Source organism: Cricetulus griseus, chromosome 3, assembly GCF_003668045.3.
Source record: "Cricetulus griseus strain 17A/GY chromosome 3, alternate assembly CriGri-PICRH-1.0, whole genome shotgun sequence".
NCBI lineage: Eukaryota > Metazoa > Chordata > Mammalia > Rodentia > Cricetidae > Cricetulus > Cricetulus griseus.
Genome location: NC_048596.1, coordinates 22,943,162 through 22,960,371, shown reverse-complemented (window position 1 = coordinate 22,960,371; position 17,210 = coordinate 22,943,162). Strand labels below are relative to the sequence as shown.

Here is a 17,210-nt window from a genome sequence, read left to right as displayed (position 1 = left end):
TAGTTTTGGGTATGGTGTTTTATTGCAGAAATGATGAAACCCTATAACTAAGACAGTCTCTCTGTGTGTATGTGTTGTGTCTGTCTGTTTGTCCCCCACCCCACCCCAGAGAGATGGCCAACAGTTAAGAGGACTGGCTGCTCTCTGAGGGAACCCAATTTCCACCATTCACACAGCAGCTCACAATTGTCTATAAAGCTGATTCACTCTTCTGGCCTCACTTGGGTCAAGACACAAATGCCATACAGAGACCTACATGTTGTAAGCAAAACACCTATACACATTAAAAATTTTCTTGAAAAAAATACCTTAAAGTGGCTTCCTAATGTGAATACAGCTGAACTTTAATGAAGAAAATAATTTCTCCCTTTGAACTGTTTAAACGATGGTATTTTAGCAGTGTGTAGGAAGAAAAAGATTGGGAATGAGGTGAAGTGCCTAGCATCTTGTTGGATGGATAGAATACAGGAACAAGATTAGTGCAGTTTGAAACAAAAACTGTCACAAATGCTTATTAGGTGTGATCTCGGTTAGTGACAGAATTGGATCATCAGTGTATCTTGGAAGTGGGAAAGTCATTGAGTATGAGGAGAATTTACAGGAACTGCAGTCATCTGCCCAGGAAAGATGCTCGTAAGTGCACCATGCTTCTCTATCTTTAGAGATACGCATTCATGTAAGCACATCAACTCTGAGAGTATTTTACTGGTGTGAATTTACCATACATCGTGTTGGGTTTCATAAAGACAGTTTCTTTCAAGTGTATTATGTATTTTATCTTCTCCCCTGCATCATTTCCCTGCATTCAGTCTTGATGATGAACTATTTATGTCTGTGTGCTTTGTGTACTACCTGAGGAGGCCAGGACAGAGTCTTGGATACCATATAGTTGGAGTTAGGCAATTTATAAGTTGTCTAATGTGAGTGCTGGGAACAGAACTCGGGTCTTCTGGAAGTGTAAGAAGTGCTGCCAAACTCTGAGCCATTGATGGCAAACCTTTGCCTTGGCTAAATATACAGTCTCTGCAGCTCTTTAAAAAAAAATCTGGTTTGTTATTTTTGAGCTCTGGCTGTCCTGGAACTCACTCTGTAGATCTCGGAGTTTTGAACTCCATCTGCCTCTGCCTCCCTCCTGAATGGAGGGATTAAAGGCATGAGCCACTATGCCTAGATAGAATTCTAAAACAAAACAAGCAGACTTTGACTTTGTAACCCAAACTGGCCTGAAATTTACTGTATAGCCTAGAGTAGCTTCAGACTCATGAGGACCATCCAGCATCAGCCTCCCAAGTGATGAGTTCACAAGCAAAAGCCATCATGCCAACTTAAAATACTATAAAAATTAGAGTTGTCATTGTCAGTGTTGCCAATAGTGGTGGTGGTTTGTTTTCATTTTTTGTGTTTTTGGTTTTTTGAGACAGGGTTTCTCTGTGTAACAGATGTGGCTATTCTAGAACTCAACTATGTATGTAGTCCAGGCTGGCCTCGAACTCACAGAGGTCCACCTGCGTCTGCCTCTCTAGTGTTGGGATTACAGGTGTGTGCCACCACCACACCAGTTTTGATTTTGTATTTTAAGACAAATTCTCAGGTAGTCCACATAGCTGGGCTGGCCTCACATTGCCTCTGTGGAGGGGGATGACCTTGAACTCCTCATCCTCCCGCCTCCATTTCCCTCATTTCAAACCGCCATGTCTGACTAGAATTTCGTTTTTTGACAAAGACTAGGTTATGAATTTTTCTCTCTAATAGTTCTTTCTGACCTCTGAATGTAGTTGGGGTGGTTAAGTACTCTGTTTAAACAAAAAAAAAATATTTATTTATTTATTGGTTTTTCGAGACAGGGTTTCTCTGTGGCTTTGGAGGCTGTCCTGGAACTAGCTCTTGTAGACAAGGCTGGTCTGGAACTCACAGAAATCTGCGTGCCTCTGCCTCCTGAGTGTTGGGATTAAAGGCATGCACCACCACCGCCCGGCTATTTATTTTTATTTTTAGAATTTTTAGTAGTGACAAAGACCACATCCAGAAACAGCCTGAGAAAGAAAAATCATAGGATTTTTTTTTTTTTTAATTTTCTGGACGAAGAAGTAGGTGTGTGTGTGTGTGTGTGTGTGTGTGTGTGTGTGTGTGGTCATCCAAAAGTCTTTTTCAAATGAAAAATTGATTGAGGCTTGGAAGAATGTAAGTAATCTTTTTGCTAGATCTTTAATCCAGTACTGAATTTTAAAGAGGTAGCACTTCGGCTTCTATGAATTAGTTGTGTTGTGTCTCTAGCATATTCTTTTTGGCTCTCTATTCTTCAGGAAAATTTAGGTGCAGAGTTCAGGAAGTTGATGTATTCTTGGCAGATCAGCTTCCTCAGGAACAAGTTTGAAGATAAAGTCATGATTTCCGATTTTGTTGTTGTTGTTTGAGACAAGGTCTCCCTGTGTAGCTCTGCCTGGCTGTGTTAGACCAGGCAGGCCTCTGACTCCAGCACGCTGGCATCAAAGGCATGTGCCGCCACATCCGTCCTTGATTTCTGAGCTCTTCAACTTCTTTTACTTTTGATTGAAGTAGTTGTAATCCGTTTTGATAAGATGATAAGGAGTAAGGAGAGTCAGAGTAAGGCAGTTACAGTGGAGAAATTGTCAGATTCCTGTTTGAAAGACCATGAAACCTACTGTGCTTTTTCTCCTATAGGTGTACTTAGAATTCTTAGAGCGTCAGATGCTAGAGACTTGTTCAGGCACTAAGATTTGAGAAATCTTAGGCAGGGGCTGGAGGGTGATTCAGAGGTTTGGAGTACTTGTTTTTCCAAAGGACTTGGGTTCAATTCCCAGCACCATGGTGGCTCCCAAACGCCTGTAACCCCAGTTCCAGGGGACCCCACATCTTTAGGCCTCTGTGGGGACTGCTGGGACATACATCCAGGCAAACACCCATACACATAAAGTGAGACATAAATAAATCTGGAAACCACAGGCAGAAAACTGGCATGGTTATCAGTGAGATTTGTTCCTTAAAAGGTCAGTTTTTCTTTTAATAGATTCATGGTGTATCATGAATCTTTGTGAAAAGAAGTGAAGAAATCATAGAAGATTGCAGACACACAAATGGGTGAAGCAAATAACAAGTACTAAGCATGCTGTCATTTGTCAACCATTGTAAAAGTCACAAGAGGGAAAGAGGAGGAATGTTTGTATTGCTGTATTTCTTTTTCCTTTTCTCTAACTCCAGGTTTCCTTGGTGTGCCTCTCCTTTCTTTCTTTTTATTTTTCTTTTCTTTATTTTCTCTATTTATTTTGGATTTTCAAGACAGGGTTTCTCTGTGTAACAGCTCCGGCTGTCCTGGAACTCTAATTTATAGACAGGCTGGCTAAACTCACAGAGATCCGCCTGCCTCCTGAGTGCTGGGGTTTAAGGCCTGAGCCACCACTGCCTGAACTTCTTTTTAAATATTTATTTATTTTATGTGTATGAGTGTTTTGTCTGCATGTATATCTGTGCAAAACATGTGCCTGGTGCCCTACTTGGCCAGAAGAGGGTGTCAGATCACTCGGGACTGGAGTTACAGATGATTATGAGCCACCATGTGGGTGCGGGAATTTGAATTTGGTTCCTCTGGAAGAACAGCCAGTGCTCGTAACTACTGAGCCATTTCTCTGACCCCTCCTTTTTTCTTTATATTTTTAGAAATACAGAACTCTCAATTAATGCTGTTTCTTAGTTCTAACTTTGCAACTGATTTTAAACTTCCTTTTTGCTTAAAAAAATTGAAATAATAAAATGAAAGATGTGTTTGTGTGCTGGTAGGTGTGTGTGTGAGTATGGTGTGTGGGGGAGGGTGGTGGTTGGAGTGGAAAATGAACTAAAGAGGAAAAGGATAGATTAATGCTATCATTTCCTTGTCTCTGTGTATTGACAAAAGATGCCCCACAGCGTCAAATAGAAGCCAGATGTAGAGGTGTTACCTGTTACCCTAGCTACTGAAGCTCTGTGCCTTCTGCATGTTCAATGAGTGCACCATTCTGTGCCTCAAGAGTTTTCTGGTATGCAGTAACTATTGTTACAATTTTTTTATCCTATAAAAATTATTTATCTGTGTCAGGGTAGTAATATGTAGCCCCAGCACTGTGTGGAGGGCAGAGGACTGTGGTGATACATTGTTGATGGTCTAATAAAGCCACTGAAGATCAGAATGCAAAGCCAGACACACTAGCCACAGCCATAGAAGATGGGCAGTGGTGGCACGCATCTCTAATCCCAGGACTCAGGAGACAAAGGCAGATGGATCTCTCTGAGTTCAAGGCCACCCATGGCTACAAGTCACTGAATCAATCTAAAAGAGAAACAGAGCTCACACCTTTAATCCCAGCCCTAGAGAGTTTTATAAAAGACAGGCACCCAGTGTCTCATGCTGTATTCTGAGATTCAGTTTCCAGTCACAGGGAAGACAGGAGCTCCATTCCAGCCTTGGTAGAGGTAAGAGCTTCTGGTTGGCTGCTTTGCTTCTCTGATTTCCAGCTTGAATCCCAATATCTACCTCTGGGTTTATATTATTTGTGTTACAGAGGGCAGCTTGCTGGAATCCATCCTCTCCTACCTTATGGGACCTGGAGATAGAAGTCAGGTGATCAGGTTTGGGGCAAGCGGCCTTGAACTGATCTTCCTGCCCATACTCTGAAGTGCTGGGACTATAGGTGTGGTCACCACACTCAGTTTAGCTGTGTTCTACACTTGCTTTCTATGCAGTCTGCTCTTACATTTGTAGTCCCAATTGAATCGAATTATTTGAAGCTATGCTTCATTGAGTTTGAAAAAAAAAAAAAAAAAAAAAAGAAAAAGAAAAAAAGAAAAGAAAAAAAGAAACTTTAAAGTACATCTTTCTATTATGTGGTTATCTCAGTTTTTTTACAGGTGACTTTATTTCTGGTGTAGAAAATGAACTCTAGTGTTACCCCCTTATAAGCACTACTTGTTCATGTACTCTGGGGCTCATTAGAGTTGATGGTAGGATAGCCTTTAAAGGTTGGGTAGGGAGGGTGGTTCCTTGTACTCCTGTCCCTTCAGAGTTAATTATTCATACAAAAGCTTCTTGTTGGTCTCTAGTGAAAGACCCCCAGATCCCTAAGGGCCTCAGGATCCCGAGGAGCCCCCAAGACTCAGAAACCAGACCAAGAGCTGCAAATGCAAGAGGGTTTATTGAACGAATGCGCATTCGGGTGTCAGCAATATCGGGAAAGCTGCACACCCCAGCAAGGGTTACAGGCTCCTTATATAGGAAAAAACCGCAGATCAGCATACAGGCAAGGGGCACAAAGTGATTGATTACAAAGTATGATCTCATGTTAGAGTGGTCACCCAGGTGTGACCTGCTTTTCTGCAAAGGAAAAACCATAGAACGTACTCTGGAAAGTCCTTGATTGTCTGTTGACCAGCCAGGTGTGACCCAAAGAGGATTGTCTTGGCGATTGCCCCCGTCTAGACCATAGGATGTGCCCCAGGGTTGGGGCCAGCTTCCTTGTAATGGCCAAGGCCTGTGGGCAACTTTTTCTCTCTGTGAACTAAAATCTTTCAAAACTTTTTCTCTCAGCAAACTAAAATATTTCACTAGTGGCACACATCTTTAATCTCAGCAGGAGGCAGAGGTAGGCAGATCTCTTGAGTGTGAGGCAAATCTGTGAGTTCTAGGACAGTCAGGCAGCATAGTGAGTGAGACTGTGTCCCCCTCCCCTCCTAAAAAAAGACTTCTGGCTTAGTCAGTGTTCCGTTGCTTGAAGAGATACCGTGGCCACAGGAACTCTTCTAAATGAAAGCATTTAATTGGGGGTTGCTTACAGTTTCAGAGGTTTAGTCCATTATCATCATGGGGGGGAAGCATGGCAACACTTAGGCAGACATGCTAGAGAAGTAGCTGAGAGTTCTATATCCAGATCCAGGCAGCAGGAAGAGAGAGAGCCACTGGGCCTTGGTGGGCTTTTGAAACCTCGAAGCCCACCCCCAGGGACACACTTTCTCCAACAGGACCACACCTCCTTATCCTTTTCAAATAGTGCAACTCACTTATAGCTAAGCATTCAAATATATGAGCCTATGGGGGCCATTCCCATTCAAACCATGTGACCCAGTGAATATGATGTGTGAGATAAATGTTTATATAGACGTGAAATGACCCTAAGAGGAGTATATAAGATCATGAAATGTTTATCAATTTTGACTCATATTTCTGCCAAAAAGTCAGAGGCAGAATGAGAGTGGCTTGCGCAGTATAGGAAATGTCCCAGGTTAGAGTCTCTCCACAGTTATAGTATGAACATTGGTGATCTGAACTTCTGAAATCTGATGGCTCCTCAAACTTCCAATCAAGACCAAATATAGATCTGAAGCCTTTGTCTTTTGTTTCTTGTACCAGAATTAGACTCAGGCTCTTGTACAAGTACAGGGTTAGGCACACGTTCTGTCATACCCAGCTCTAAAATGTGGATCTCTAGGGTGCCTACAAGATGCTCAGAAAATTTAGGATTTCTTTTAAATAGGGATTTTTTTTCCCAAGACAGGGTTTCTCTGTATAGCCCTGGCTGTCCTGGAACTCACTCTGTAGAGCAGGTTGGCATTGAACTCACAGAGATCCACCTTCAGCTGCTTCCCAAGTACTGGGATTAAAGGAGTGCACCACCACTGCCCAGATAGGTAGTGATCTTTAAAAACCCCAGAATCTAAAATACTGTTGATTTTAAACATCTCAGTTATTGAATCCTAGTAGGATCAGGAAGGTGGCTCAGCAGATAAAGCCTGGGAATCTTCCATCCCTGGAGCCAGCATAGTAGAAGAGAGTTTCTCCTCAGTCAGCCTGGCCTTCACATACAAATCACACACACACACACACACACACACACACACACACACACACACACACACACAAAATAAATGAATAAATAAATGTAAATGCTTTTTAAAAGAGCCTATGTGGTTGAGAGAGAGAGAGAACCTATTCCTGCAGTTTTCTCTCTGACCTCCATATTCACACTGTATGCCCCCTATAAATAAATAAAGGTTAAAAAAAGCCAAATAGGTAACAGATGGGAAGTATCATTATGTACAATATACACTGATGAACCCTTTGTCCAGCCTTAGAAATCACAGTTTGCCAATTCAGTTGAAATACTGCCATTGAATAACCAATGGCCATGTTTACTCTTGAACAGCAATTGCTCTTCTGACTTGTCTTGCTTTGTTTTGTTGTTTGCTTATTTTTCCTTGTTTGTTTGGAAGCAGTCTTGCTCTCTAGGCTGCCCTCTCTAACTCACTGTATGTAGTCTAGACTGGCTTCAAACGTGATTGTTCTGCTTCAGCCTCTGTAGCCCTTATGCATGCCAAGCCATCTCCCTGGCCCTCCCACTAGATTCTTAATATATTTCAGGATGATCATATCACTTAATTGTAATTTAATTACTTAATTAAATTAAGTTTAATTTAATCACACACATATGTGATATTACTTATGATTTATTTAAGCTTGCCTGAGGATTCAGAAAGCAAAGTCAGCCACAAGCCATAGAAGCTAGGCACACACCTTTAATCCCAGCAGCCAGAAGCTATGAGATGGTGGCACACATCTTTAATTCCAGGACTCAGGATTAAGAGATAGACAGATCTCTGTGAGTCCAAGACCACCCTGGACTACCAGAGAGTGAATGAGAGCTCATGCCTTTAATCCCAGGATTTAATCCCAGGATTTGAGAGGTATAAAAGGTAGAGCGCATTCAGTCTCCAGTCACACTGAAGATAGGAAGGCATAGAGTCTCTAGTCATGTTGAGGAGAGCACAGCAGTCTGAGTGAATCTGAGGAGCAGTGAAGTCAGGAGCAGTTTGAGGATCACCCCTTTGGTCTGAGCTGAGGTAGAGCTAGTGGCTGGTTGTTTTGCTTCTCTGGTCTTCAGCTTGAAACTTGAACCCCAATATCAGTATTTGGGTCTTTTATTTATCGACATATGTACATATGTATATGTTTTTTTTTTTTTCTTGAGACAGGGTTTCTCTGTGTAGCTTTGGGGCGAATCCTGGCACTCACTCTGTAGACCAGGCTGGCCTTGAACTCACAGAGATCTACCTGCCTCTGCTTCCTGGGTGCTGGGATTAAAGGCGTGCACCACCACTGCCAGACTGTATTTTTTTTTTTTTTTTTGAGACAGGGTCTTTCTACATAGCCCTGGCTATCATGGAACTGACTGTGTTCACCAGGCTGGCCTTGATCTGCCTGCTTTTGTCAAGAGTGCCCACACCACTACACCTGACTCAGTTAAATCCTTATAAACTTTTGTTGGTTTCATTCCAAGTTAACTTCCTGGATTTTTTTTCTTTGTTGTTGTAATTTTCAATATTTTACATTTCCAGCTGCTGTTTTTGGACACAGAATCAAGAACTGATTTTTGGTTTTATCTGTGAATTAGGACTTTTGCTTCTTTCTACCAGTTACTTCTTTTTATTGTCTTATTGTACTAAGTAAGAATCTTCAATATAATGTTGGATAGAAACAGTGATGCCATAATCCTTGTCTTGTTTCTGATTTCAAAACAACTTGCTTTGGTATTTTATCAAGAATAGCCTATTGTAAGGGCTAGAGAGATGGCTTAGCAATTGTGAGCAATGACTGCTCTTCCACAGAGCCCAGGTTTGATTCCCAGCACCCACATGGTGGCTTCCAACCATCTGTAACTCCAGTTCCAGAGATTTGATTCACCCTTCCTACCTCAGCAGGCACTGCCTACATTTGCAAGCACACACATGCTACTTGCAAACAAAACACACACACACACACACACACACACACACACACACACACACACACACAGAGAGAGAGAGAGAGAGAGAGAGAGAGAGAGAGAGAGAGAGAGAGAGAGAGAGAGAGAGCATATGCCTTTAATTCCCCCACTCCAGAGGCAGAAGCAGGAAGATCTCTTTGGGTTTAAGGCTAGCTTGGTCTGCATACTGAGTTGTTCCAGGACAACCAGCTACATGGAGAGACCCTGTCTCAAAAACCAAACCAAAAGTAAAAAGAATAACCTATTGGATAGTCCTTTTAGTAAGTGTCTGCTGTCAAATAAAAGCTTCAGGTCTTAACTCCAGGCTGTAGAGAGCCCATTGGCTGAATTACTTTATTGATGACTCTCAGGTATGTAAGCATTCTCCATTTTCCAGATTTCTTTTTAATAACAAGTACAGGAGAATTCCAAGGGCTGGTAGATTCTTCAATATATTTAGCTGTTCCTGAACCAGCTTTTCTAGAGCCTGTAGCTTCTCAGAGGTCATAGGACATTGCCCCACCCAGACAGGTTCATCAGTTAACCACTTTAAGGGTAAGGCTTTTGGTCCCTCTGTTGGTTTGGCACTTGTATTCTGTTTTTGTACAGCCTGGATAGTTGGTGTTTGTTTTATATAGTGTCTTACAATATTTTTCCACAACCACAAGTTTGTTTATGGTTCATATCTGATACTGGAGGAATGTTAATCTGGGTATTCCATTGCTGCAATAGATCACAACCCCATTGATTTATTGCTCTATTAGCCACATATGGCCTCAATCTTCCTCTTTGTCCTTCTGGCCCTATACATTCAACCCATCTCCTGCTTTGTTTGACCTGAGATAGGGTTCCAATCCCTAAGAATTGAACGTTTACCTCCTGCAGAGGCCAGCTTGGATGCCAAGATTCTTGAGCTATAATGGTAACATCCACCCCCATGTCAAGAAGCCCCACAAGCATCCTGTTATTTATTTGTAGTCTTAATTTTGGTCTTTGATCATTTATAAAAGTCTGCCAAAATACACATTTTTTTTGTTTCCTCCATGTTTGATTCATCCTCCAAAGCTAATCTACCATCCAGAGCGGTATGATTTTTTACAGGCACTGGATTTCCTAATTGTTCTGGGGAGGATTGTCCTCAGTGACTGGGAATGACTGGACCACCTTCAAGAGACCCCCCAAGGGTTTCCCCATGATAAAGGGTTTCCTTGCTTGTCCCTGGTCGATCTACATTCATTGCTTCAGTGTCAGCTTTTGCTGCACCTTCTACACCTAACAGTTTCTGCTGTTACTGAGATGATGATAAAATTTTCCTGTAAATGTTATTTAACACATTAATTTCCTGAGTAATATTAATAGCTTAATATTTCACTATTTTTGCATTTATTTTATCCCCCCCCACACACACACAGGGTTTCTCTGCATAGCCCTGGCTATCCTGGAACTCACTCTTAGACCAGGTTGGCCTCAAACTCACAGAAATAGCCTGTCTCTGCCTCTTGAGTGCTAGGATCAAGGTCATGCACCACCACTGCATTTAAATATTAACATTTTACTTATTTTATTTGTGTGTGTGCGCACATGTGTGACTTCTGATGTATGTACAGAGATCAGAGGACAACTTGTGAGAGTAGATTCTTTGCTTCCACTATGTGTGTTCAAGTTGTCAGGCTTGGCAGATAGTAAGCTCCCATTCTCACTGAGCTATCTCACTGGCTCACACCCTTGCATTTTTGAGGTAAGCCCAACTTAGTCATAAATGAGTACCATATGGAAGTTTATATTTAGTTTGCTATTTGTTTAGGATTTTTATCTTTACCAAAATGGAATTATATTGATCTACTAATTGTGCTGTAACATGATGTTTCTGTCTAGTTTTGCTATTAAGTTCATATTGGCCTTAACCAAAAAAAAAAAAAAAAGAATTATTTAGATACGGTATCATTATGTAAGAGAGGTTCTCAACCTTCCTAATGCTGGGACCCTTTAGCACAGTTTATCATGTGTGGTGATCCAGTCACAAAACTATTTTCACTGCTACTTTATAACTGTAATTTTGCTACTCTTCTGATTTATAGTGTAAATATCTGTGTTTTCCAGTGGTCTTAGGTGACCCCTGTGAAAGGGTCACTTAATCCCCTCTAAAGGGTCACAACCTACAAGTTGAGAAAACTACTGTTACATAGGTTAGGTGAGCCTCAACTCTTGTCCAGACTGGCCTGTATCTCAGCTGTCCTCTGGCCTTAGTTTCTCCAGTACTAAGATCTCATTTGGGCAGCCCTGTGCCTATCTAGGCCTTATAGAATTGACAACATTGTTTTCTCTTCAGTTCATTAAAGAAGTTTATAAAATATTGGTATAATAGGGGGCTGGATAGATGGCTCAGGAATGAAGAGTAGGTACTGGCCTTGCTGAGTACTCAAGTTTGGTTCTAGCTCCCACATAGTATAGCTTATAATTTCCTATAACTCAAGCCCCAGTGGATCCAGTTCTCTCTTCTGGCTTTCGTAGAGACTGTACACACAATGCTGATATCCTTGCACAGGCGCACATGCATGCATGTAATTAAAAATAAACCTTAAAATATAAATATATCTATATTTTGGGAATTTGATAGAGCTGTCATATGATCCCTTTTGCTTGATTTTTAAAAAAAATTTATTTATATATTATGCATACAGTGTTCTGTCTGCATGTATTCCTGCAGGCCAGAAGAGGGCACCAGATCTCATTACAGGTGGTTGTGAGCCACCATGTGGTTGCTGGGAATTGAACTCAGGACCCTCTGGAAGAACAGCCAGTGCTCTTAACCTCTGAGCCATCTCTCCAGCCCCCTTTTTCATAATTTCTATATGTTGGTATTTTCATTTTGCTCATGCATTTCCTTTAGTTATCAATGTTTTCTAGAGTGGGTTAGATTGATATAACATCTTTCAGTAATAATCCAATTGTCTGGACTTCTTCAGAGACAGTTTTTGTCTTCTTATTTCTCTAGATACTTTCATAATTTGTTGTTGTTGTTGCTGAGAATTAGACATTCTGGGGACCCTGTTAAAGCTGTTCCATTTCTTACCACTTGCTGATTTTTGTTTGCTGAAGGCTGCCATTTAGTTTTACAAGCTATTTTTGCAAAATATATTTTTTAAATGTGGCTGCAGGTGTTCTATTAGTTCTGTGATCAGCTGAAAACACAAGTTTTTCTTAAACACCTCTGGCTCCAAAAAGGGGAAATACAAAGGTTCCTGGCTTCCTTAGTGTTTTGATAGCTACCCACGCAAAGTGCTGCTGTGGTGAGAAGTGAAACTGAGGATGTGCTTTGCCGGGGCCCAAGGCACTCACTACAAGGCCAGCCAAGTGCACAGTGCCATGATTGGAAGGCTGTGGTTGCTCCACTGTTTCCCCCAGTACTGGTCAACCACTCCAGGAACAAAACTATTATCCCGTCCCATTGTGGAAGGGGGTGCTCTAATGGGGCTTAGTAATTGGTGTACATATGCTTTTTGCATTGAAAAGATCAGTAGTCTTCTCTATCTGATTATTGAAAACAGCTGATGAAGTTCAGAGTTTCTAAAGTAGTTATTTCTACTTAATTCTACCTTGGTAGAAGGGGTGACCTAAATTTTCATATGCTGCACACTTTGCAGCGGTTTTTTGAAGTGCAAATATTTAAATTTGAAGTGCAAATATTTAAATTTGATTAAGATCTACTCATAATTATTTTTATCTTACGAATTTCCTTGGTGTCACTTCCAATAATTCTTCACCTAAACCATGACAACAGAGGTTTTCTTCTGTGTACTGACGTGGACAGAAGAGGACTTCGAGAATGAAAAGAACATAATAGGGAAGAGTGGCTGGCAGAAGTTGCCTGGGATCAAGACAGGTGAATTGGAGACGGGGATTGGAGAGAAAACCGGCACACTGGTGCTGCTAGGCCTTTGCTGAGGTCAGTTTCCAAGTGGAAAGGGCTGTAGGCTTGCAGTCTCCAAGCGGAGGCTGCCGGTTTCCTGAGGGACTATGCAGTCTGGGCATTGGTTCTCCGGGATGTATTGTGCCATATCTCTGCTCACTCCGCAGCAGCTGGAAACCCAGGAAAGCCCCTTTCTCAGTTCACCATCCTCTATGTGCCCTCTACTGGGAATGCTGAAAAGTTTCATTTTTTTTTAAAAGAAATGCTTAAAGATTTCTATTACTACAGAGCATATATCGAAAGATTAATGCAGAGCTATGAGGCAAAGTTGATAAAGTGCATACATACATCAAACATTTCAGTCAGCCATTGTGGCAACTGAGATGCTTTAGTGGGTAAAGAACTTGCCACCAATCTTGATAACTTGAATTCAATCCCCATGCCCCACAGAATGAATAGAGAAGCAACTCCCGCAGGTATCTTTCGACTTCCACTCACACGTACGGTGGCATAAGCATGCACACCTACACACACAATTAAAAAAATCAGTCAATCATAAATGTAATAACAAGCAAAATTAATAAACCATGCATTGTAGTTTGAAATTGCTTGTCTCTCCCTCCCTTCATTTCCCCCTTGCTTCTTTTTTGTTAGATCTTCCATAAGAGACAACTTTCTTCCATGATTACATCTGGCCTTTCTGCAGTAAGCTTTGTTACATAGTTATTTTAGGAAAAGCAATTAATAACTATGGGATGGTGGTAGATAAACTTTTTTTTTTTAAGATTTTATTTATTTATTATGTATACAACATTCTGCTTCCATGTATATCTGCACACCAGAAGAGGGCACCAGATCTCATAACGGATGGTTGTGAGCCACCATGTGGTTGCTATGTATTGAACTCAGGACCTCTAGAAGATCAGTCAGTGCTCTTTAACCTCTGAGCCATCTCTCCAGCCTGGTAGATACACTTTTATTACAAATATTTTAAAAATATTACTAAAAGCGATTAAATAGCAATTTTCAAAATAGTCTATTACCTAGGACTAGACAGATGTCTAGGTAACTAAGAGCTCTTTCTATTCTGACAAAGGACCCAGGTTCAATTCCCACCACCTGTATGGTGGCTCACAGCCATCTATATCTCTAATTCTAGGAGTTTTGATGCTCTTCTGACCTTCAGAGATTCCTGCATGTTCATGGTGCACATGCGTGAATATGTAACACATACACATAAAATAGAATTAAGTATTTTTAAAAATACATAATGTTGGGGCTGGAGAGATGGCTCAGAGGTTAAGAGCACTGACTGCACTTCCAGAGGTCCTGAGTTCAATTCCCAGCAACCACATGGTGACTCACAACCATCTGTTATGTGATCTGGTGCCCTCTTCTGGTGTGCAGATATACATGGAAGCAGGATGTATACATAATTAATAAATAAAATCTTTAAAAAAATACATATGTTAACTAAGCTCTTAAGCTCTCAGATTCTTGGTTTTGTAGTCAAGTATCTGAATCATTAATTTAAAGTTAATATATTTAGTTTATGGCTTTCACCTTTTCTTATTATTTATCTTGTCAGTATTTATGTTGATAGCTGGGCCTGGTGGCATGTTTCTGTAAACCCGGTACTTGGGAGGTGGAGGAGTTCAGTGTCATCATAGGCTATATAGGTAGCTGGAGGTCAGCCGGGGCTATTAAATATCTTGCTTGAAAAAAATAAATGTGTATTGATGAATCTACTAATACATCTGTATAAGTCAGGTATTCTTAACTGAGTTGTGTTAGTCTAAACAATATTAGTACAAGTAATAGGAATAATTTTACTTATAAGTATTTTGAATTTGCTTTGGAAATAAATACACTTTAAAGGTCACTATTTATAGCTCCCTGCTTATGGAAAAACAATTCATGTAAACTTTCTGTGTTTCAGAAACCTTTTCCCAAAAAGGACAAAGGAACTCAAATCAGTTGTCCATAGTGCTCCTGGATGGAAATTATTTGGTAAAGTCCCTCCCAGAGAAAATCTTCAAAAAACGTCTAAAATTATTCAGCAGGTAAGTTCTAATATGAGTGTGCAGTTTCTCGGGGCTCCTAAAGCATTCCTCATTTGTCAGGTGAGGTGGCACTTGGCTAGCAGCTCAGTTCGTGAGAGCCCAAGGCAGCAGGATCACCCCAAATTTAAGGCTAGGCTAAGCTACATCGTGAACACAAGGTCAACACGGGCTAGATAATGGGTCCTGTCTCAAATAAAGCATTGGTTTTTTAAGCATTTTTAAAAATTATTTTTAAAGGCCGGGTGTTGGTGGCGCACGCCTTTAATCCCAGCACTCGGGAAGCAGGGGCAGGCGGATCTCTGTGAGTTCGAGACCAGCATGGTCTACAAGAGCTAGTTCCAGGACAGCCTCCAAAGCCACAGAGAAACCCTGTCTCGAAAAACAAAAAAACAAAACAAAACAAAAAAATATTTTTAAAGGATTTATTTTTATCTTACGTATAATTTGCCTGTATTTATGTAAATGCACCATATGTGTGCCTGGTACCAGCTGAGGTTAAAAAAATGAAAAAGCACCAGATCCTCTGGAACTGGAGTCCAGATGATTGTGAGCAAACTGGGGTCCTCTACAAGAGTAGTAAGCTCTTTTAACCACTAACAGCCTTCAAGCATTATTTTCTTGAAAAGTAACCATTTTCATTTTTTCTAGATACAAACTTTGGAATTGTAGATACTTACTGTAGTTGTCTTTCTTTCTTTCTCTCTCTCTTTTTTTTTTTTTTTTAAGAAGATAGGCCACAGTGTTTCCTGGTAATATGTTAAGATTGTGAAAATTCTTTAAAATAATAAGGCATTGACTTAACTTTCTAGTTATCCTTGAGTAGCTAAAGGGTAGAGGATACCAAGCATAGCTAATCACTTAGTACTTTGTCTGCAAAGATTTTATGGCCATCACTGCTGTGAACAGATGAGACTGGGACACAAAGCTGAGGGACTGTACCGCTGAACTGGAAGCTTCGCTGCTTTCCGCCTGCACTGAAAGGTGTTGCCCCTGAGCATTGCCTCATAATGCTCCTAGTGATTTACAAGCCAAACCTTTTAGTATTTGCATTACCGAGCATATGGAATTCCTAAAACTTCCACTCTTATTTGACACCTAAGCCTGTGCTACTCAGTACTCGGTTAGTGAAACTGGAAAATGGTGAGCCTGGATCAGTTTGGACTGTTCTAAAACTTTGGATTGTTGTTTAAAAGGAGCTCTCTAGCCTGGCATGGTGGGTGCACCACGCTAATCTCAACATTCACACTTGGAAGACAGCAGTAAGCAGGATCCTCTGAGTTCAAGACCAGCCTGATTTACAGTTTTCAGATTTAATATAGCCAGAATCTATAAAATAATGTTAAAGCTTTAATGATTGTTCATACTAGAAAATCTATTAAGGAGTTAATAATATGTCTTTTGTTTCTCAAGTAATAATTGTTTTTATATTTCATCCTAGTAGTAGTTTTTAGACCTTTAAGAGCACTCGGCTGGCTGTGGTGGCACACGCCTGTAAGGCTCTGGAGGCACAGGGAGGAGGGATGGCTGCAGCACACTCCAGGGCAGCCTGATCAACACAGCAGGTTCACATCAGCAATAATGCAGAAAGTAAAACAAGCAAAAGTTAAAGCACTGTAGTGTCGGGGGTGCAGTTCAGCTGGTAGAGTGCTTGCTAGCATGCTTGCACCAGGTCCTGGGTTTGATCTCTTAGCACTGCATAAACTGGGTGTAGTGGTACATGTGTGTAAGTTCTCAGCTTTATAGGGAGCTTGAGGCTAGCCTGGGCTACAAGACCACACAAAAAAAGACATTGTAATTAATTTCATTTATAAATATGAAAATAGTAAGTAGTTAGTATAGCTGCTTTAGAGTGCTGTCCTAAACCTTTTGTCTACCCACTCTGGTATGCAGAGGAGACATGTGAGTTCTTTATATTTCTGTTGATGCAAACTCAATAGAATCCCATATTTGTCAGGCAGGGGTAAGCTGTTAATAAAGAAGTTTTAATATTAAGTGGTACTAAATACTTTTCAATGGCATTATCATTGTGAATGTTTTCTTCTGAGATGGTGTGAGAAAAATCTGGGTACTATATGAAACAAATAGTATTGGATTTAAAATGAGGATGATGCTTGTAATGAGTTGTCCTACTGGTTCCCAAATAACGACACTGAGACTTCTTACTAATTTTGAAAGCTTGGATCCAGGCATTGGTGGTGCATGCCTTTAATCCCAACACTCGGGAGGCAGAGGCAGGCAGATCTCTGTGAGTTTGAGGCCAGCCTGGTCTCCAGAGCGAGTGCCAGGATAGGCTCCAAAGCTACACAGAGAAACCCTGTCTCAAAAACAACAACAACAACAAAAAAATATGAAGGCTTGGCCTTTAGCTTAGGCTTGTCGGAGCTCTCTCTCCCCCTCCCTCCCTCCTTCCTCTCTCTCTCTCTCTCTCTCTCTCTCTCTCTCTCTCTCTCTCTC

At 41.0% G+C, this 17,210-nt stretch overlaps 1 protein-coding gene across 1 annotated transcript in view; it reads left to right on the top strand.

Annotated features, from left to right (window-relative positions):
• The window catches only part of Tbc1d12 (TBC1 domain family member 12), an 82,905-nt gene that overhangs the window by 14,490 nt on the left and 51,205 nt on the right, over positions 1–17,210 (top strand). The window contains exon 2 of the mRNA XM_027407426.2: positions 14,633–14,756. Coding sequence (XP_027263227.1) covers positions 14,633–14,756 — 124 coding nt within the window. The remainder of the gene's footprint in view (positions 1–14,632; positions 14,757–17,210) is intronic.